Consider the following 23,315-nt stretch of genomic DNA (forward strand, 5'->3'; position numbering starts at 1 on the left):
ACTGCTTTTCTAAATTCAGAACAGCAAAAACATATTCTATTTTTACCTTCCTGTACTTTTTTGAAAACACATGCTTTACTGTTATATTCATGAGGTCTGGGAGTCATTGTATTTACCTCATTCAGTAGAGCTGAAATTTATATTGATTGCAAAACATACACACAGTATGAACAATTAACCAAGAGTTACTTCCATCGAAACATCTCTCTGTTTAGTAGTGAGAAATAGCAGGTAACAATGCTTGTACTCTAAATGCAAATACTGGGCAAGAACACTTTACAGTTAGTTTTTCAATGACAAAAATCAATCCTTATCTGTCAAGCTAGCTAGAGAATCACGCCAAACTAACCACAGCATCAGAGAAACCAAAAAGAAAAATATTGTGCACTGAACATCTTTTCATAAAATCCGCAAGACTGTGGTACAATTTTTCCCTCATGCATTAGTCAACAATTTGGTCCTTCCATAGGAAGGCAGCTAAAACCTGCAAGCTGTAATATTACAACAGTGCAACTGCTGAAGTATTGCTGTTCATGATTTCTTTTAAATGTTTCTGTTGTAAGATCTGGAGCATATAGTTTATTTCCTTCACATATTTAAAAGCCTAATGAAGACAGCTTCATCAGGCTAAGAATAATACTTGATTCTAAGAAATTTCTCCATCAGCACAGTACCAGGGGGAGACTTGCTGTATCATGGTGATAAGACAATCTAAAACCACTGAAAAAATGTAGTAAAATAAAATTAGTGCAAATGTTTATGAACTTAATTTTGCTCAGCTCAAAAAAAAAGTGTTTTTAATCTCTGAAGAACAAAAAGGTAGAGAAAGAGAAATGCACAGCAACAGAATTAAATGTTTGCAAGATATTGCTTGCTGTACAGCTTCAGCTTCACATACTAGCTTTTCCAGTTCCATATCATGCTCAGAGCCACAAAAATGTCTAAGTAATTAAGTTTAGCTAAAAAAAAAATTCTGAGGTGAAAAACACTACAATTTAGAATTTGGAGAATAGCAAGTTCTGCAATACTAAGAAAAAAAACTGTCATTACATGCACTATGACATATTAAATGTGACTATGATGTATTACAATAGCCATAAATTTTGAGGCAATACATTCACAGTACCATAATTTATGTCAATGTAACTGACAGGCATTTCTTGTTTTGGGTGAATGTTTCACCAAGAACAGTTCAGCATTTGTGTGCTGGTCAGAAGTCACCAGGTGGTCAGTCCTTACATGCAAACAAGTCTATAGAAACCAAAAATTCATGACTTCTGCAGGAAGAAAGCAAGAAATGAAGTGACAGACGTGGGTGACCTCAACCATGTGTACTGCACAGATTCAAAGAGCACAAAGAAATCCAAAGACTGAGCAATGGAGAAAAAATATATTATTTTCATTTTTGTTGCACAATATATTGATGCCAAGAAAAACAACAGAATTAAGCTCAGGTACTTCAGCCTAAGAAAGAGCTTGGCGTGAAGTTAAGTCTTTAAACTTCCATGAGGTAGAACACAATCAAGTATCTTCTTTTCCAGAATATATTAAGGTGGACAAATCCAATTTAGTTTTTAAAGCTGTTGAAAACTCTTTTGATAGTAGTTCATGAAGAGACACTCTGTCATGAGAATACACCCAATTCCGTCCAGTCCAGTCATAACGCTTGGGCCCACTAGAAAAAAAAACACAACAGAACATCACACTCTGTGTAAGTACACATTATTTCAGGAGACCTGCTGGAAGCCTGTATGCATACTGTATGCCACAGAGTGCCCAGGAAAACGAACAGACAGCATGGAGAACGGCTGGTGGGCAGTCTGAGGAAGTGGAGCAGAAAAGGCCTGATATGTCAGGAACTACTGAGCCATCAAACAGATATATCTGAAAGGTGACAAGATACATCAGTCACTCCTAGGGGAGACAAGCACTTTCCCTTCCTGCTTTTGGCACTGATTTCCCCACAATTCCTTCCTTTATCCCAGTATTCCCTCACAGATATAATTTTCTTGCACACAAATATCACAACAGATATTTGTATAATGCTGAATTAATGCCACTGATTAGTTCTTGCAAATATTCTAAGCACAGCAAAGCACAGATAATTTCCTTTTAGATGCAACAAAATAATTTAGCCCCTGAAAGCAAATATATTGGCATGTGGGAGATTTATAACTAAAATGCTATTTTTCTCTTTTTGTGCTATTATATTGTAACTGGCTTGGTTTTTCCAGGCCTACATTAAGTATCAAGAAAGAAACTTGAACACCTGGGTTCTACTCTGGACCTTGCTATCCACCCAGTTTTCCACAAGTCAAGTGGGAGAATGACTGAAAGGTACTCACTGCTGTTAACATTAGATGAGCAAAGAAAACAGAAAGGAATTAAATTATCATCTGGGATAAATGGAGAAACCCTTGATTTTTTAGGACATATACCTTGGAACTCAGTCAACACTCAAAGTCTGCTAGAAAACAGACTATCCTGTACATACATAAGAACAATCTGCAGGTTGTCTCTCTACAAGCATAAGCACTGATCTGAAACTTGACTATCCTGAGTTACTCACAACAGTCAAATGAAGAACTTTCCAACCACTGCTCAGTGTGTGAGAAGTTACAAAGGCAAGCACAAATCCAAGTCACTTTCACTGAAATCTCACTGTCTGTATCAGAAGTAGTAGCTGCTTAAATCAGTGTTATGTGCTCCAGTTATTTTACTAAGTATTTCTCACTTCTCTCACTTCACCTCTGCAGCACAAGATTATGTTTATACTCTCCTGCACCTAGAGAACGATGGAATGGGATTCTGTCATTCATGAAAATCAGGTTAAGACAGACATTTAATCAATGACAAAGAAATATGTATATTATCTGAACTGGTTTTTAATGTTATGCAGTAAATATCAGTGATAAGGTTAGCACATAAAAAACACCTTCATAGTTCTATGAATCTCCAAAAGACTGACAAATGTGACTTCCAAATTAACAGCTGAAGCAAAGATCCGGTGAATTCTATTAAATCCCTACCAAGTTAATTATATATTAAGTGTATTTCTCATAGAAAGTCTGCATATATGTTTCAACCATAAGAGAAAAGAATTAAAATATTGCATTAAGGTATTGCTAATATTCTGTAAGGTTGAAAAGTCTTTTCAGTCAGGAGCTACATTAAATTACTGCAATCACACTGCTGGCAGGTTGCACGCATCCCCTCATGCCCCTTTTTTTATAAGTGTCAACTAAGTAAAGTTTTCACTCAGGTGTACACATACTAAATAGCAAACAGATGGCCAAAAAAAAAATTCCAAGAAAAACGTGCCACATCTTGACAAATTTGTCTCCCTTGGGATATAAGACTACAGGTCAACGTTTAGTGTAAAAATGCTCCAAACCAGTCAATGCAAGCAATTACTGGCAGCAACATTTCCTTCTTTCAATTCCCACCATATTGCAGTTACAAAGATGACAGTTCAGATCATACAGTATTTGCTGGAGTTGCCTTTCAGAAGTTAGGAAATAAGAGAACACATAGCACCATGTTCCAGGAAATACCACTGTTTATCTAATACCAGTTAAGGGAGTATAAAAAGGAAAATTTTTTTTTTTTTCCTCCAACTCTATATTCTGGCACATGTATGTCTTAGCTCGCCTGGAGCTAAACAGGTAGGAATTATCTGAACTTGGTTTTTATAAAGATATGAAAACTGTGTTTCAGTGACGCAAAAATGTTATAAGCTAGTTCCTTCACCATTAACACTTATCAGCTCCCTGGGTTCTTTTCCAGGGATAGTGGCAAAGAATACAGATTTTGAGGGGGGACAGCTACAGCATTTTCCCACTTATCTGGCTGCCCTCCTTGCTGAAACCAACCACAAAACCTGAAATGGATCAAAATACATCAAAAGGAAAGGCAGAGAAAGCAGCTAGCTCAGGCTCCTGTGAAGTGCAGAGGCTTGACAAAAACAACCAGTGTGGGCATACATAAACATATAAAGCAGGAAATCCCACAAGCTTAAAAGGGAAGGAGACACCCTGTTTAAAACACAAAGAGAGGTTTAGATGATGACATCATCGCTCTTTTTCCAACAGAAGCTTTGTTTGTTTCTTTTTAATCATTGCTGGTTATATTTCCTATGAGTAAGCTATATTCCTGTAGGCAGTGGTTTTGGGCTGAAACAATGTATGAAAATTCTTTTTTACATATTTCCTGTATTAATTTAGGTGTGCCAGTAATACTGCAGCGTGCCCCGAAACCCTATACCAAACCATTATTTAACATTTAGATTACATCACATTTTGAGACTATGCAGAGTAGAAGGGTTACTTATGAAAAAGATATTACATGATCGTGCCATGCTATAAATAAAAGTACGTTTCCACCCAGTCTGCAGATATTACGTAACTAACTTACCTAGTGGGTGAGGACAGCCAAATCTGCCGGTTTGGTGTTTGCTTATTGATTACGTATGTTCCCATGTCTCCACCCAATTTAACTGTTAGTACTCCACTCTTAAAAGACAAAGAAAGTGAGAAATACAAAATTTGTATCGTGTTACTTTGACAACAGTTACTTCATCTGCATTGGCAGAAACTTACATACCTGTATCAGATTCTCAGCCTTCTCCCAGACAATAATAGTTAGGAGAATGCTCATTACACCTAGCATATCTTTGAGTCTGACCTAGACTTTAAAACTTCTGGCCAGAGTTTGATTTTTAGTGTGTTTGTGTCATTCACAATGTTCGTACTTAAATAATACTCTTGAGCTTGGACTGGCATCCTGAAAAGACCAGACCATTGCAATTCATTTTGCAATGATTAAAACATCATCCAATAAAAACTTTTCTATACTAATGAACAGTGTAGAACTGGTGTGGTTCAAAGTCAAGAAGCTTTATGTGTCACTGCCAGATTTCTGAAACATGCAATTTTACCTTACTTTTCTTCAGTTTTCCTTGATAAATTCTGATTCATATCTGAAAAAATGTTCCAGTTCTAAATCCCATTATTCTGGTTTTTCATGAGTCTGGTTTTGCTTTGGTTATGCCACCTTTAGACCATTATCCTGGTGAACATTTATTTTCTCTTTCTTGCTCACATTTCTTACTGACATGATTCATGTTTCTTGTAATGGAGAAAAATATTTTCTCTTCTGACTTTAAGAGGGAAAAAACAACAATATTTGGACTGGAGTTGATCTGAATGATACTAATTAAAAAGGGAAATATTTCTACAGAGTGTAACGTGATGATTCAGATAATAATTTATTTAGTTTGCAGCATCTCAAATACTTTAAGCCCTATAGCACAACAAAGCTTCTTTAAGGGTATCATACCTTTCATGCTTTAATCAGAAGATATTTCTAGAGCTACCTGTCATTGCCCGGGCTATTTGCTATGTATAAACACTCACTATGAGGAAAAATACTTTCAGGTATGAGTACCTACTGCCTGCCAACATACTCTGTACCACAAGCAGCAACTCAAAGCCTCCTTCCCTTACCAAGTAACTCAGGGGAACATATCTCAAGTATTACTAGGCATAAAATAATATCCTCAGGATCTGATTTTTTACCTTGGTTTCCATGCTGTTTCTGTGCTTAAGGTATTTATATCTGTGATGAAAACAATAAAAATAAAAGGGCCTTCTGGTTAAAAGTCCCATCAGGTTTGTCCTGCCAGTTATTTCTATTGGACATTAGTACAGTGCACAGAAGTGCAAGAACAAGCTACCTCTCTGGCTGTCAGAATTTCAAGTTTTCCATATCTCATGGTCTTGGAATTTTAGAGATACAGCAGCATAAGAACGGGACGGAGGATTAGGCCTGCATAATGATATACAGATTCTGTATATAGCATTCTTCTATGTGGTTTGTAATGCCATACTAAATATTCAGCATGATGTTATGCTACATGTTTCTACAGACACACTATAAGTACATAGGTTTCCAAAGCGTTAACAAAAAAATTACACTATTATTTATACCACGTGTCAGCTATTAGAAAGTACTGTTGCTCTATCCTTACAAAGTAAATAGAGGTTAACCTCTACTGCTGTGTTGAAAACACTTTCTCATACATTTTACAGTACTTCTGAAATACTAGAATATACGACTTGAATTTTTTAAAGAACTTAAATTGCAAGATACTTTTAGCACATTTTAAGAAATATTGCTGTATGTGTTTTGTACTACCGGATGAATGTTTGCTACTTCCTGGTAACAAAAATATTCTTCTAAAGAGATTTTTTTTTTCCTGAGCACGAAAATATAAATTGCTCAAAGCAATCACATTTACAACAGGCACAGCAGATCTTTATCACATTCGCCACCTTGTGGTTTCCTGCAGCACTGACAGGGTTTGTTTAGAATTAAAACTTGGGCTGTTTAACCTTCTGCTTTCAACAGAAATTACAGCATATTATTAATTGTCATCATCCTGTCTATATAGTACAGGACCATTGGTAAAAATTAAGATGTAAAAGTACTACCTCTTGAGCTTCACAAGTCAATGTCAAACATAATCCACCATACAGCAGATGGAGAAAAAAAATATGACTTATCAGCTTAACACAATGAAGTGTTTAGGAATACTAAAAAGGTAAATTTCAACCATTGCTTATTTTTGTACTAGGATAGTTACATCAGGTTAATAGGTGCTGATTTCCTAAAACATACTGAAGAGTAATGTTTAAACAATGCTTTTACCAGAAAAGCAATTAGCTGCAACATTATTTATATACTTAATTAAAGCAACAAGTAGTATTTGCTAAACAGAAAGCTACTGGCAATATGTCATTTTATATCCTAGAAATACAGAATGAAAATTATGATGACAAAGCTACACATAAGGACGTCCAAAAACTACAGACTTTTGATTTGGTTTTGTATTTTGCACAGTGAAACCCAACCATCAGATTCAACATCCTGGAGTACAAAACCTTAACTGACAGTGCCAGTAGAAAGCAAATTTGTTGTGGCAAGACATAAAGAAGGAGCAATAGTAATGTGACCTTAAAAAACTGCGGTATTGAAAAACCTGTGTAGCAGACAGTAGAGTAGGGAGAAACAGCACTCTTCTCCAAGTCATGTTTAGGGCTGTAACACATAGCTTACTTCAGGAACTGAAATTATATAAAAACTACTAAATTCTCTATGCAATTAACACAGACATTTTTGTTCTAAGTCTGTCACTCCTGTATTTGAGCGACTGACTTCTGAAGGCTCCAGCCATCCAATGTCTCCTGTGACAGTAGCCCCCTCCCCGTGTACACTCCCATCTCACTTCTGCAACACCTATCCAAACATGGCACTCTCCTGCTGCTTCTCTCCACCGCAGGCTGTCATCACTAAAGCCAGGACAAACATACACTACCTGCTCAATACAAATGCTGCTTGTCTGTACTCACGGCAACCAGAGAAACTGCTCTAACAGTTACATGTGACGCACTATGCCATGTAGTACACCAGAAGGGAACTGATTGCTATGCCAGATATCTGTGCCTGTTTAGGAAAATTTATAGATCAGTGTGAAATTAGAAAACAGTTTCCATCTCCTCTTGTGCTCGTTTATTATTCTCTATTATGTTTTTCTCTAAACATTTTGAAAACTTTAAAAATTTTGAATCCCTAAATCACACAATGGTATGTGTTACTTTTCACCAGAATTGTTGCCTCAGCCAGTATACAATAAAGGTGTAAAAATTCATTGTATTTTCAGTGTCAGCATTAAGGTGACTAATTTAAAAATCTCCTTCAAATAATATGAAAAAATCCCCTACAATAATTACTGTGGTAATATAATGTTTAAAACATACCCCTAGAGAGACATCATAATCTTCTGGGGTAAAAGGTTTATCTGCCAAGTCCTCAAAGAAATCTGCTAAGGAGTCCAGTGTTTCTTCAGCCAGCTTCTCATAGGTTGTCTCATCTAAAGAGCTACAAACGACAGAGAAGTCCATAATTAGGAGGAAAAGCATGGAAGACAGCATTTTCCCAATAATAAAAACATACAAAGACCACAACTTTGGATGAAACTGTAACCATAAAATGATCTTATAAAACAAGAAGTTCATTTTTCTTAAGGTGATGTAACTGACAAGCCACCTTATAAATGGAGGTGAAATTTCAAAATTAGTTGCTATTAGAGATCTTTTAACTGGGGAAAAGGTACTCACTTCCTTAGATATACTAACCACATTTAGTAAACAGCATCAGATTTCAAAGCAAGGCATTTTCATAATAGGACTTTGTGTAAATTTTGCTTAGTTTTGAACTCTGCAAATAGAGACAAAAGCATCTCCCATTTAGAAATATATGTCATTTGACTCTACAAAACTTATTGTAGCTATACGCAGTTTAGAAATGTCAGTATCACATGACATGTTTATGCACAGCATTTGCCTCCTCAACTGGAATTACCCATGAAACCTGGTAATTAGATGTTATTTAAACTGTGCTTATGAACTAACACTTATGAATTACAGACTACTCCAGAGTCTCAAAGCACCCTTGTGGCCATTACATAAGGCTTAAAGCACCTGTGAGACCAATTCTCTTTTTAGTGGAACCAAGTGTAGAACAGTTTAATTAACCAAATGTAATTAAAATACGTAAGCTGTTCCATCTCTATCAGTGCGTAAAAGGGTCTCCCTACCAACAAACACTTCAGGAAAATAATCTCAGTTTTTGCTAATGCTTATAGCAATGAAACAGTTACTATGGGTTGAATATATATCAGCTGGTAATAGAAACTTTTAAAAAAGTTTCTTATCCAGTTACTGAAATATGTTCTATGTCACTTATATGAGGGACACCACAAAATGCCTTGGGCCATGGAGAACAGAAAGCCTTTGGATCAGGCAGGATTCATGTACAGGCTCAGGGTCCACTTCAGGCACTTAAAGGCAAGAGCCATTTCAGACATCTGCCACAATCCTTTACTGTGTCCCCAGCTGCTGCATCAGAAGCTGCACAGCTCCAACCGTTGCTGTGTCACGTTCTCTCAGAACAAGCAGAAATTTCACATCCTCTGGCACGCGTGAAATGGTGCTAGACACCTGCATTTAGGTACACAAGTTATCTGCTAAGCAACTTTGCAAATACACACAAAATGCTTTTAGCTGAAACTTAGTTGTTCTTTACATCACATCAACATTATATTAGTTTGGTAGTATTAGTATGTATACAAGTTATTCTAAACTTTATTTTCTAAACTTTATTATTCTAAACTCTATTTTCATATGAATATCTCAAAATGTATTTTTACCTTGTGTCACTCAGAGTTCCTGCATTTCTCAAATTCATGAACCAAGCAGTCCTGCTCTTCACATCTGAAGAATATTGTAATTGCTGTTTAAAGTAAGCAGAAACAAAATGGAATTAAAATTAAAACGTAATGAATTACAAACTACATACTTATCATATAAATTAAACAGCTCCTTTAAGTCCTTTCCATCCTCATGGAAAATGTTCATATTCTATATCGCAGGGCTAATACGGAAGGAGTTATGCAGCTTTACTCTTTGTATAATTGAAGCAATCTAGAATTATCGTTGTCTTCATTATGCAAGCTAATGGAATAAAGCCCCACACCCCCTCATTCACAGAAGAATGAATTAGGAAAGGAGAACTATTCTAACTTTTCTATTGCTTTACCACAGAATTACTGAGCGGCTTCAGACTATTAAATGGCTTAGGCTCAGAGTTTCCTAAGTATCCACTACTCAAATGCTGCACTACCAACTGAAGTCAGGAACGTATTAAGCTGAAACAAACACAAACCCTGAATCTTCCTTATGTACAAAGGGCCAAAAAACACTTTCAGATTCCAGATTTCTAAATTACGGAAAAGCTGTATCCCCAGACCAAACACAGTAGCAGAAGTATTCATGTTATCCAGCAGGAGAGGAACATGGCATGATTTTAGTTTTCTTCCTAACTGGCGCTGACCTTTCGGTTTAATGGCAGAACAGCATTCATGATTGCTTTCTGTGTACTCATGCAAGGTTCTGAAAACTTCAGACGGAGTTGAAAAGCAAGTGACATTTGCAAAGGAGCTATGTCAGCCTCTCTTCAAGCACGGAAGAGCAAAACACAGGCCGATCTCTCTCCATGCGGAGTACCACCTATCCGTAGGTATTGCCAGTGAGCTGCCTGCTAGTCCAAAACCGCGACACAGGCAAAAAGGAGAGAAGGGCGGCACAACGGTACAGGCCGACAAAATACACCACGCTGCCTATATGTTTGACCGAACCCCTTACCCTACAGCATTTTATACACGCTTAGAATGAAAAGCTACAACACCACGAGCACGTTCACGCTCTGTCCAGGCTGAGAGGCTCTAATTCCATCAATGTGTACCCATATTCCGTTTGTGACTGGAGGCTGCCAACAGCGGTGCCAGCACGCAGCCAGCACCTGCCTCCGCGTACCTCACCCGGTTGAGGGCGGCCAGCACCGCTTCTGCGCCTGCAGAGGGGCAGCAGTCGAATGCACCAGCCGCGGTGTGCGCCAGCTCCCGAGGCACGGAGAGAACGAGAAAGGAGAAGGCAGGCGGGAGAGAGGGAAGGAGGGAGGACGCTGCCGGCCGGCTTGCGAGGAGGCCCGGCGGTGGCGCCGGCTGCCGCAGGCTGACACAGACCTGCTCAGAGCCGGCAGCCACCTCGGGAATCCTCGCCCGCCGCCCTTCCCTCCTTCCCTCCCTCCCCTCCCGCCGCCCCAGCCGGCGCTCGCGCCCCCCCGCGGCGGCGCGAGGAGAGCGCGGGGGCCGCGCGGGGCGGGCCTTGAGGGCTCGTTCGACCGCGCGGCAGAGCCGAGCCGAGCTGAGGGAGAACGTGCGGGTCTTGTCTTCTTCCCAGCCACTGCTGGCTCCAGCCTCAGCAGCGCCAGGATAAATCAAATCCAAGTGCTTTGCTTCCGAGACTGCACAGGTGTATCGGAGCCGAGCACGGTCTGTCCGCCCGCCGAGGCTTCCGAGGCGGCGGCGGTTTCCCCGCCAGCCTTATCTCGGCCTCCTCCCCCCGCCTGTAGCACGGCCTGGCACGGCTGTCCCTAGGAAACGAGTGCTGGGCCCGGTGTGCTGCTCAGGCTCCCGTCGGCGAGATCTCGACCCCGACGTATCCCAGAGACAAGGAGCTCGGCGGCCATTCAAGGCGGCTGCCCGCGCCGAGCGCCTTCAGCGCGGCGCTGCTCTCGGCGCGGGCAGTGACCGCTGCGGGCGAGTGTCTGCCCGCACCCGCTCAGGCAGAGCGGCCTCGCTGAGGAGATATACACGGAGCTGGCGCCTGGGAAAAATAACAGTTAGAAGCCACACTACGCACCAAGCATTCACGCAGGGACCCGGTCGAGGACTATTTTGGGTGACAGGAATATTCTGATCTACGTCCTGCAAGTAAAATGTTTCCCTGAGCCAGTAAAATAAAACACATAATTTATCACACCTGACATTTTCCACTAAGTTACATAAGTGCTGGTGATGCCATACTATCAGCAGTGTGTGAAGATGCAGATTCTCAGTCAGACGTGTCATATTGTTACTTAAACTGAAAGACATAAACTAGGTTTGCCAAGTAGAGAGGTAAGAAATAATTTCTATAAAGTTTTTTTTAAAAACCCACACAGTTTCTGTGGGAACACAGACAACTTTTGCTTCAGAGCCTTCCACAGGACAGGACAAAAAGCTTCAGAAGCTTACTGCTTAAGCATGAAAATGCATACTGTGTGATGCATATTTATATTTCAAAAACTCTTAATTGCAGCAAGCAGCTAGTTGCTCTGAGCCACCTGATCTAGTTGAAGATGTCCTTGCTCATGGCAGACGGGTTAGAGTAGGTGACCTTGAAAGGTCCCTTCCAATCCAAGCTGTTCTATTGATTCTGTGATACTCCACTGCATTAGGGAATAAGTTATTAAGTTTCTCACCAAGATCTGTAATTTTGTAATATTTTTCTATAAGCCAAAATTATTTTACTTTACACAAGTTGAAAAAGCTCAAACAAGCCGCTTGCGCAAATTTCAACTGAAATGATGAAGTCTGTTTTACCTAAAAGCTGTTTGTATCAAACCGTTATCTAACAGCCAGCTTCTTGTCCGTTTTCAACAGACTCCTGTGTGTTTCTTTGTTACCAGTGTTCTTCTTAGTTTGTGTTCTTGTTGTATTTTGTGCGGGAGGTTTTAATACATCAAGCAGATTTAAGATGCTCTTTACTTCCTTGAGGAAACAACCCATTCTTAGCCCTGCTGGGAGAAGCTTTTACAGACCGAGATAAGCCTTGTAGAAACAAATAACTTGTATCAGACCACAGAAATCATTGGTAAAGCAAGTGGCTGATTTTTCATACCTTGGTAGTTAAGGGGGAAAACAGCTAGAAGAAAGGAAGAATACCTGTTCTTTTATGTAGTACTTAATCTATTTAAAGATGGTGCTTATTTTTATAGCTTGCCTCTCCTATGAAAAGAACCTCAGATTTTTTTTATATTATCCAACTAATTTCACAGTGATTTTTCTCTAGTCATCCAAGTCATACACAACTCTCAACCGGAAATGTTCATTTTGTATTTTGAAGTTAATGACAAATCAATTAATTCTTGTAGATTAAATATTTTCTCTAGTACTAGCAATTTCACATACCAAATTTTTATAAATGTAACAACAGTTACTTCAAATATGAAGTTGAAGGTAGTAAATTTTACAAGATGCTATTACCAAGCAAGGATCAGTCACACAATTTCTAAAGGGCTCAAATTAGGGATTAGCAATTTTAACAATGGTTTCTTAATGTTTTTTCGTCTTGATTCCTGTCCCTTAGAACAACAGGAACAATTAATTAATACTGGGATCAGTATTTTAATGCTGGCATAAAATACCTGTGAAGGAGTTCCAGATGCAGAAGCACTGAAGGGTCATGCCCCACACATTCAGTCTGGGAAGAGCTGATAGATTTTTTTACTTTAAGTAAATATTAAATGTTTCAGCAATGGCTTCTATGAAGAACAGGGGGAGTGTGCTACTGATTGCTCTTGTGTCACTGTCTAGTGGAAGGGTTTGGGAAATACCGTTGAGTTGTATAAAATTTAATTGCCCACGACAGAGGGATTGTATACAAAAGATGTCTCAGTCTCTGAATTGTATGGTATAGACATTCTGGTTTTGGACAGAATTGTTGCAGTTAAGTTGTGAATCCTTTGGGTTCTTCCTATGAACAAATGATTCAGATGCTATAGTCACTAGGTAATTGGGGGGAAATTGTCATGCATGTTCTTTATGAAGGTTAACTGGGTGCTTAAATGTTTGTCCCCAAATGAGACTAATCACAAGTATCTGCTTTGCACAGAGACACATTCTACACTGTCCATAAAGGAGCAGACACTTGACAGAGATGTACAAAATGTTTTACTCATAGGACATGCAGATTGGTTTTGCTTTTCTCAGAGCTGCAGAATAATTATCTTGCTGAGATTAAGCAGTCTAATTTTAAAGCCTAGAAAAGTGGTAATCGTGAGATGCAGGCTGCAAGCAAAGGAAGCCTTAGACTCTGCATACTTAGAAAGCAAAAAACCCCAAACTCCTTTAAATTTCTCCATACTGTGCATAATTAAGGAATTATTCTTCTTATTCATCAGGGTTATAGGATTACATCGAAGTAAAATAAAAAAAACACCATCATCATCCCCCACCAAGCCAAGACAAAAAAAAAAAAAAAATCCACCACAACAAATCCTTAAAGGAAAGATTTTATACAGGTACAAAGAATAATTCTAGGACTTTAAATGCCAAGTTCAGGTTTTGTCAATTTAGCAGGTTTACTACACTTACTCCTAGAAGACATGTTATTACCAATAACTTCAGTAGCTTTCTAAGTGACATCTGTGCAAATTTTTAAATACACCACTGCATTAAAACATGAAATCTTGAACTGATGATCACTGGCATTTGAGATTATCGCCATGTTACTTGGGAAATTAGGGAACCAAAACAGTTTCTGTAGTTACCCTAAAATAATTGCCCATACTGAAAAACCTGAACTGGTTTTATAAAGCAGTGCCTGCTGAGTACGTTCCTTTGGCTTTCCTGCTCTAATTTCAAGATTTCCCTTTTCCTTTTAGAGCTGGTAAAGACAGATGCCATGTTTGTCATATCTCAAGAGGCCTCTTAAGACTGTCCCATGAAGGTAGAGAAATGCAAGAACAATGAAATCCAGTGTAGATCAATAGCAGGATGACAGCAGTGATAGTCTTCAGAATAAAATCTTTTATTCATCAATAAAACTGTAGTTTACAGTAGTATTTTCTAAATAAATTATAGAATTTCTCTTTTACAAGAATTAAAGTAAAATCAAAAATATTTCAAGGACAATATATGTACACAACATAAGGCCTTGTTATAAATAACATTTTTATCTCCTTTTTACCAACAGTGAAACTATCTTTAGAAGCTCATTTTTGTATGGTATGTGCAGAGATTTGCCCTAACCCTCATACAACATCAGTTCCAGTTTCCGCTTATGTGGAACTAAGCAATTAGAACGGAGTGGGTCAGAAAAATGAAATTTATTTTATTCACCACTGTCTTTAAATAGGTAAAGTAGGTAATAGATTTTGCTTGTGCATAGTTACAGAATGCATGCAAATGAAACTACTAGAGAGCTGATAAGAAAATATTTCTTCAGAGTCCAGAAAAGGTGATTGGCAATATTGTAGAAAGCAGCCTGAATACACAGTTCTTCACAGTTGAGCAAGCACACCAGATGACAGCAGAGTGTGGAATGTTTCGTGTCATTTTTGTCAAGTCCATCAATTCTTTCTATGGTTCAAATATCCTGACACTTCTTAGAATTAGTTCTGTTGATTATTACTCTTTGTCTATTAGGCTCAGCAAAGTCCTCCTCCTTAAACAAGGAGTGCAGAAAGTGCTCTTCATTAACCATGGTCACTTCTCTTAGTTTTACTCTTCATGTATTCTTTGTTACTGGAAATACAGAAATGACAAGTTAAGAGTTGTGTTTACTCGTTTTCTTACAGAATTATACACAGGGTAACAACTTTCCTCCCCTAAACAGGCTGCAGCAAAATTTGGCAGTGATTCTCTTATGACCATGAGCCCTGGTCAAAAGCACTGGGTCTCTTGTACAACAGCAAACCCCTAGGGGTTTTGCAGGCATTGCGGTACACTTGTATTACGTGAACTAGAACTACTTGCTGCTGCAAAATGCTGAACACTGTGGATATCAGAGAAACATAACAATCTGAGATCACTCAGCAGTTCACAACAGCTTATTTTTATCTTGCAAAACCGTGGTATTTACTACTTAAAAGTAGCAGTCTTCATATGTCATGAATATCAGTGCTGTCAGCTTCCGCATGATGGTCTTCCCTCAGATGAAAAATCATACCTATAAAAAAACTTTCAGGCACAACTAATGTTCAAGACAATGTAGCAATCACTCAATTTCACAAAAAAGACTAAAACAAAACCAAAAACAACAAAAACCACAACAACAAACCAACAAAAAAACACAAAAAAACCCCCAAACAAACAAACAAAAAAAACCCAAAAAACCAAAAACCAAAAAAAAAAAAAAAACCCAAACCCAAAAAACCCCTGAAATAATTAATAATCTTAACAGATTACAGTTTTCTAAGCTACCCTCATGTCATAGAAACAGCTGGTCACTTCTTGGCATCCCTGGAGAGTTAGAGATGAACTGAAAAGAAACTCTTCTTTACAGAACATTTTGTTATGACAACTCAAACTGAAGTGATAGCTGAAGAATATATTTCAGTAAACTGAATGCATCTCAGCTGACATATCCAAAATGAAGCAAGACACAAAATCAAAACAAAGGCATCTGTAATGACCTTTACTCTAAAACCTCATTAAAACACATTACAAAGATGTAAGGTTCCATTTATTAAACAGATTTTTAATGTCACCTTTACATTATGCTTTTTGATACAAGCACTTAACTAACCTTTAAATAGTTTGACAACAGTCTAAATAAGATGATGAACAAAAAATCTCTGAAGGCATTTAAGTTTATCTCAGATAAAGGTAACTAGTAGATTTAAATCAATATTTTTGTTGTGACTTCTAGCACTAGCCCTTGAACCTTGAGGAATGATATTCCAATATTGTTTTATGAAAACTTTAAACTTCCTACTGTATGGTGCACCAGTGTTAGGGTGTTCATAATCACTGATGCCATTGAGCCCAGTGCCAGTTTCTCAGGTGCTGTTTGCTCGCTCTCTCAGGAACTGTGATCTGGCAAGTAGAGTTGATGGACATATTAGCATCTGAATGTGCTAAGGCAGTAAAGTACTTAGAAAGTTCAGAACAATTTCATATGTGAAGTGAAATCAATGTGATGTAAAGCTAAAAAGAATTTTTAATTAACTTTACTGCTTTTCACTAAGGTGGCTATTGGTATTGCTGATGCTAGTTTTATGGTATTTCATGAATTATACAATGGAATCATGACTAGCTTATTCATGTTCTTGTTTCCTTTCCTCTGACCCTTCCAAAGCATTTCAGTGAAAAATTCCAATAAAAGTTGCATAACAGAGTTGGAGAAAAGAGACCTGACAATAACTTGCAGCAACTGCCAACTGTATGAGTCAATCACAGAAATACTGTTGATGGTACATGTGCTCTTTTAAGAAGATGGGATTTTCAGATGTTCATATTTATGTCAGGTACAGTCCAGTACTGTATTTTTCTGGAAAGAAATCAATCTATTTCAAGGTGCAGGACATGATCCTCTGGGCAACATTGTATCCACTACACAACTTTTGGGGTTTCATTGATTACAGATAAAGGAAACTTTTTTTTTTTTTTTTTTTTTTTTAAATAAAAACTGAGTTTGGCTGTAGCAATTTGGTCCAAAATTATAAATAATGCACAAATGACATTACAGGAATCATTCCTGTAATCATTGCCGTATATGTCTCACACTGTGTATATAATGCAATAATGTATATATTTATGTAATAAAATACAATGTTTGATTTTTATGCAAAGGCAACTAAAATGTTCCTTCTTACATATGTTTCTTCTTCAAGAACAGCTCTGCCAAACTATGTTTGAGTGCTCATTTGTTTTTCACCACCTATCAGGTTTCAATTTTATGGGACACATAGGCCTCGTTTTTTGCTCTTCTTTTTGGGATCATGTATGGATGGATACAGGGAAAACATAGATAAAACAGAGGAAAAGAGCTGTTAACTGTGCTGCATAAAACAAGTTGGTTTGCCCCTTTCAGCCTTAAACAGCCTTCTACTTTGAGGAGAGTTCTTGATTGACTCTACATGCGCACATAACATTTTAAAGATTATTATACTCTCAGGGGAAAGAAAGGATGCCTGTAAGTGAGGAGGTCTTAATTCCTTTCTCATAATTCCAGTATTCAGGTTCAGTCTACCAAGTTTTTCCACCAGTGTCTTCAGAGGAGATGGTGAGGCAGAGAAACTGAAGTTTCTATAAAAAGAGCAACATATCAAAATTTGAGGTATGCTGTGCAGTGTGACTGCACAACTTCTAGATTGTTTTTATATGTATTCTGCCTCGGAATTGCTTTAATTTCAGCTGCATTTTTTATTATTCCACAAAGAACCCTGAAGACAACTACAACATGATTAAAATTGAATTGAAATTATGGGAGAGAGTACAGAAGAAAAGGAGTATTGAAGAGCAAGAAGAGTCAAAGATTTGACAGCTTCTAAACAAGCATTTTATATGCCAATAATTGTTAATCAGCTTGCCTATGCATCTACAGCAGCTTTGAAAGACATAATTAATCTTCAATATTATTTTAAGACTTGAAAATCCTATAATAAAATTGGCATTTGTAAATAAACCACATAATAAGTAATTTTAAATGTAATAGTATAATCTATGCAATCCTTCTGACACAAATCATAGCTACACTAATCAGGCTCTAAATACATTGGGCTTACTCATCACTACAATTATTCCATTATTTTATTTTACTGAAGCCCATATCAATCCATATCTTTAGTAGCAGTGACGTTTAAATATAAATTTTATGAGCCTTTCCTTTAACAACAGGAAGCAATGCTGCATTTTCATGTGAAAACTTCTGTACTACCCAAGAATTCTGCATTGTAGTTAAATATACAGAAGTATTCTGTAAGTAAAAAATAATTCATTAATGAAATCCTATAGGCAGGACATATATTTATTTAAGATCCTATAGACTGGACACATATTTATTTATTTAAAACTTATATTTACCACCAGGTGCCTTAACATATACAGCATCACAGTGGAAAGCATTTAAACATTTTTCACTGTTGTTTACATGCATGTCCTTTTTCTGTTGGAAGTATAAGGGAAATCAAGCCTACTTGAATTAAATCAATTAAATATCTAAGACTTACTACTTACTGATTTTACTGATATTGTAGTACAGTAAATCAGCTATCTTTATAAATAATTTCATGGGAAGGCAAAGAAAACACAGTAGGATAGTTTATAATTGCGTGTGTTGCTTTTTTAGCTAGAGAAAACTCAATTAAAAATTTGATACTTCACTGCAAAACAGAAGGAGTAAGGTGACTTTTATTCCTTACTTTTTAAGTGGAATTATCACTTTTAAGGCATTCCATAGTGATGCTGGACTAAGATCTTCAGGATTGGTCACACTTGTTAAGGAACTTTTGCAATATTGGCCTTCTGTCTTTTACTAATCAAATTCCATAGAACACTGAGACATTGACAACAGCATTTGCTGATGATGTCTGAACTGAAACCAATATTAAGGGCTTCAAGGGAATTTAAAAAAGAGATTAAATTTATTTACAGAGAAATAAGTAAACCCTGTTTTGTGGATTTCTACATCAAAGTGCTAAATGGAAGTGTGTTACCTTCTCTGTTTCTGGCTTATATACAAGAAATCTGTTTATCTCAGACAGAATCTTTTGTTTCCAACTGTCTGATGTGTCATTGTATTACATATTCATAAAAGCAAGAAGACTTTAATGTTTGAAGTCATGCAGAGAAACATTTCAAATTTAGAAGTTTTTCCTGTACCTCCTATCTTCTATTTCTTATTTATTATTAATTTTATTTATTATTTATTCCTTCTATTTGATTGATAATTAAAATTATATGTATTAATCAGTATCATAACTATGTTACTAGAATAATTTGAAATAATTTAGATTGTCTTATACCTAGTGCTCATTGCAGGTGATGCTTAGTTATATTCTAGTCATAAAAGCTAGATTTCTTAAGCTATTATCTGGATTAATAGGTTTATGAGAAAATAAACCAATGTAACTTAAAAGTAAATTTGATTTGAGAATGTACTTAATTAAGCACTTAATGTGCTTCTTAGAGTAGCAAGAGAAAAAATGCTAGTTTGAACTTGGTCTTTTATCAGTATTAAGGAATTATGGGCCCAGACTAGCATTCAGTTGTGGACCCAAGATGTCTCTCTACTTGTGTCCTGGAACAAGAATTCTTGTAACCTGCTGTTACCAGGTACTGTCTCAGTTTTGACATCAGCAGCAGCGTGTGAGTTAGCCTGGAGTTCCCTTAATGTAACACCTCAAATCCAATACTATTACCTGTAAGAGGAATTCTTTTTTTTTTACAACTTTTTTTTTTCTGTTCCACCTCACCTTACTTGACTATCAGAATTTCCACACAAAACTGTTCAGACAATGCCATTTTAAAGCTGCTCTTTATAACAGATTAACACAATGTCATTTTACGACAATTTTTTTTTTCTATGCATGGGACCAAAAATTCACAGTTCTTAGTTTGTCCAAAAGAGTTCGCATTTTACCATTTCAAAACAGGAGGCAAAGACATCAAAGGATTAATGGTGGCCAAAATTAAGCAAGTTAAGGGTTTTTTCATTAAAATATATAGTGGATAAGACTACAGCAGCTTGCCTTGTGGTAGAAACACAAAGATTATTGATCACAGGATTAAAGGAAAATCTGAGAATGCCATTTAAAACTATGTTTTTCTCCTTGCATTTTGCTCTTTTAAAAGTACATCTTGTAACCTTTCATTTATTTGCTTTATTTTTGAGATGTCCATTAGAAATGACTAGCCTGTTCCTAGTGCTCTCAAAAACATGCATCTTTTCCTTCTAACATGCATTTAATCATCCTTCTATAAAAGCAAAATTGCCTTCTGGCCAGCACTTATACTTTAGTATCATCAGGTTTTCCCAGCCACAGGCAAATTGTTATTTCCAGGTCCACTGAAGGATATTAAGGGGCATCAAGGAAGTAACAGATTAGTAGATGGACAGCATACTATTCCTGTTTCTTCCACAAACACCTCCAGATGCATACAGGGTATATGTGAATAAGTTAAAGCTCACTTCCACAACAATCTCAAAACAATTAAGTAGGCATCAGTGCAGAGTGTGGGACATGAGACAGAAGGCAGGAGTAAGTAACTTCTCAAGATGAGTTTGCTTAAGAAGTAACATGTGCTTAGCTGTGGTATCCAATTTCCTTGAAGATGGCATACCTAGGGAGTTAAGCCATTATCTTTATTATTGAGTTTTGAATTTGTTTTTCTTCAAGGTGCAGAGAAAGGGTGCTGCTAGTTCCAAAAAGCATCTGTGATTCTCTCCACTTAAGACCTATTTATTCTTCCAGACCTTTGCTCAGGGGAATAAACACTGGGTATTTGTATGACATCCAAAGTTGGGTTTTAATTATTCTTCTGTTGATATTCATCAGTGGACTACTCATCTACTTGCTGCAGTCTCTGAGACATAATAGTAATGAATGTTCTACAAGGTGAAAACTAACTAAAAAGATGATTATCACACCTGAAACTCATACAGACAGCATTACAAAAGGTGTTACCTGTGCCTGTCACTAGATTTTCAGAGCATTCCACCATCCACCCTACAGACTTCAGATTGAAAAAGAAGTACTTTACAGTGCTAAACAGTATTATTCTTAAAGAAAACTGTTGCTTTATAAACTAAATTCAAAAGCTATGAAGAAGAAATTGTTTCACTCTTTAAAGGGGGCCAAAAGAACCACAGATCAGCACAGGCTAAAGGGACCATAAGAGGCTATCTAATTCAACCTTTTGCAGGAAAAGCAGGCTGGATGAGATTATTGAGCTTCACTGTCCAGCTGTGTCTTGAAAACCTCCTGTGATGGGGACTTTACTGCATATCCATGCAGAAGTTGTTCCAGTGAATCATTAATCATTATAATATCACACTCATTGTAAACAATTTTCCTTGAATCATTCTCATTGTACAAACTATTCTTTCTTACATAGAGCGGAAATCTCCCTCACTACAACTTGTATCCACTGCCTCTAGAGAAATGAGGGTCTCAATACTATCTGTAGTCATGCCTTTAAGTTTTGGAAAACTGTGTTGAGGTCCCTCCTGAAAATTCCTGAAAAAGACCCTAACTTTTGGCTAACTTTTGGACTGAAAAGACCTAACTTTTACAGTCTGTCTTCAAATGTCAAGTTCTCCCCATCCTTGACCACCTTTATGGCACTCCTTTGACCCATCTTCAGTCCGTCCACGTCTGTTTTGGAACTGTGTGGGCCAGAACTGGACACACTACTCCATGTGTGGTCTGACAAGCGCTGGTGAAGTGGGATGGTCACACCTCTCTCTGTTCACAGTGCCCTGTGGATGCATCTCAGGATCCACTCTGCCTCAGTAGTTGCAGCAGTGCACTGCTGACCTGGTGTCTGTGTGCTGTCTGCTGGGAGCCCTGGGCTCCTCTTGGCAAGGCTGTTCCACAGCTCATGGCTCCTAGCCTGGCTGGGCTCCGGTTTTGTGCTCCCAGGTGCAGGATTCTGCACTTCCTTGGTTGAACTTCACACAGTTCTTGTAGCCCAGTCTTCCAGCCTGTTCATATCTCTGAAAGGTGACTCTCCCTGCTGACGAGTCCCCCTCAACACCCAGTTTAGTGACGCAGCAAACGTGGTGAGGGTGCTTTTGGTCCCATCCAGATCATTCATGGAGATGTTACAACATGGAGCCCAGTACTGATCCCTGGGGGGCCCCACTTGGGACAGGCTGCCAGCCTCAGTAAAACACACTGATCACCTATGAGGTGATTCCTGCCCATTTCACAGATCACCGCCATCCAGTCTATATTTGACATTTGTCTACTGTGGGACACATGATACATGTCAAATGCTTTACTGAAATGCAGGCAAGCAACAGCACTGCTTTCTCCATATTGACTGAATATGGTAATTTGTTTTAGAAAGGTGATCAGGTTAGCTTGGCATGATTTGTCTGTGATAAATCTGTGCTGAATTTTCCCAGTCATTTGCTTCATTTAATTGGTAATAGTTCTATGAGGCTTGTTCTGCCACTCTTCTAGGGACTGCAATAAGGATACTAGGTCATCTTTTGGGCCATTCTTACCAACAGGTATGAGATCTGCTCTCTTCCAGTCATCAGGGATACCCCCTGATCACTATGAATTTTCAAAATAATAGGACAGTGGTCCTGCAACACTACCAGCCACTTCTGCTGACACCCTGAGGTATATTCCCTCCTGGACCTTGCATTTATGTGGGTTGAGCCACTACTGGTGGGTCAACACGTGTGTTGTAGCTGCTTGATCCTGGGAGCTACAGTCTGGCTCCAGCCACTCCACTGAACAAGGAGGAAAGAAGGTACTGAGAACCTCTGTCTTGCCAGCATTATCTGTAACTTTGTTCTCTGCTTGGTCTAGTAATGGGCCTGTGTCTTCCCTGGGCTTTTGCTTAACTGCTGCCTTAGTTTGCAACGCAAGATGTAACCAAAAGTATGTATTCTATCACCATCTGTTAAAACCAGGTGGTGCAGTGTTCTTTATCTCTTCCATGACTCATCCCTTATAACTCCCCCGGGAAGGGGTGGGGGTGGATATCTTCTGCTAATGGGCCATCAAGCCTCACTGCACAACTGATAAAATTAGGTCATCCCAACGTGAGATGCTCCACCCAGGGGGAGGAACCAAGCATTCTACATCTAATTGGCCACTGGTACATGCTACTGTTTTGTGTCAGTGGAGGCAGGACAGACAACAACTCCTCGAAGTGTGCTGGACAATTAAATTAGTAGCTATTAATTGCGTACTATACACACTCAAGCACTGCTGACTAAGAAGAAGGAAAAAAACATCAATGGTACAGCCTACAGGAAAAGGGAATATGACAAACATGTTTCATCTTGATGTAAGATCAGAAACAAACATGTTTCATCTGAACACAATAATTTTTTTTTTTTTTCTGGACAGATAATTACTAAAACAGCTTCTGCAAGGATGTGGCAGAGTTCCCATTGCTGGAGGTT

The 23,315-nt window shown here is 38.0% G+C and overlaps 2 protein-coding genes across 2 annotated transcripts in view; both read right to left on the bottom strand.

Moving 5' to 3' along the window:
* Nucleotides 1-1,376: 1,376 nt before the first annotated feature.
* On the bottom strand, nt 1,377-12,907 carry FXN (frataxin). The gene is made up of 6 exons (XM_041399100.1): nt 12,868-12,907; nt 10,439-11,001; nt 9,269-9,351; nt 7,818-7,938; nt 4,414-4,511; nt 1,377-1,675 (listed from the first exon to the last, which is right to left on the bottom strand). Exons 1-6 carry the CDS (start codon nt 12,905-12,907, stop codon nt 1,522-1,524), a joined length of 1,059 nt encoding a protein of 352 aa, XP_041255034.1. The 3' UTR covers nt 1,377-1,521.
* Nucleotides 12,908-14,986: 2,079 nt separating this feature from the next.
* The window catches only part of PIP5K1B (phosphatidylinositol-4-phosphate 5-kinase type 1 beta), a 96,258-nt gene continuing 87,929 nt past the window's right edge, over nt 14,987-23,315 (bottom strand). The window contains exon 14 of the mRNA XM_041399098.1: nt 14,987-15,403. Within this exon, the coding sequence (XP_041255032.1) occupies nt 15,350-15,403 (54 nt within the window). The 3' untranslated portion in view covers nt 14,987-15,349. The remainder of the gene's footprint in view (nt 15,404-23,315) is intronic.

Source organism: Onychostruthus taczanowskii, unplaced genomic scaffold, assembly GCF_017590055.1.
Source record: "Onychostruthus taczanowskii isolate IOZ18803 unplaced genomic scaffold, ASM1759005v1 scaffold154, whole genome shotgun sequence".
NCBI lineage: Eukaryota > Metazoa > Chordata > Aves > Passeriformes > Passeridae > Onychostruthus > Onychostruthus taczanowskii.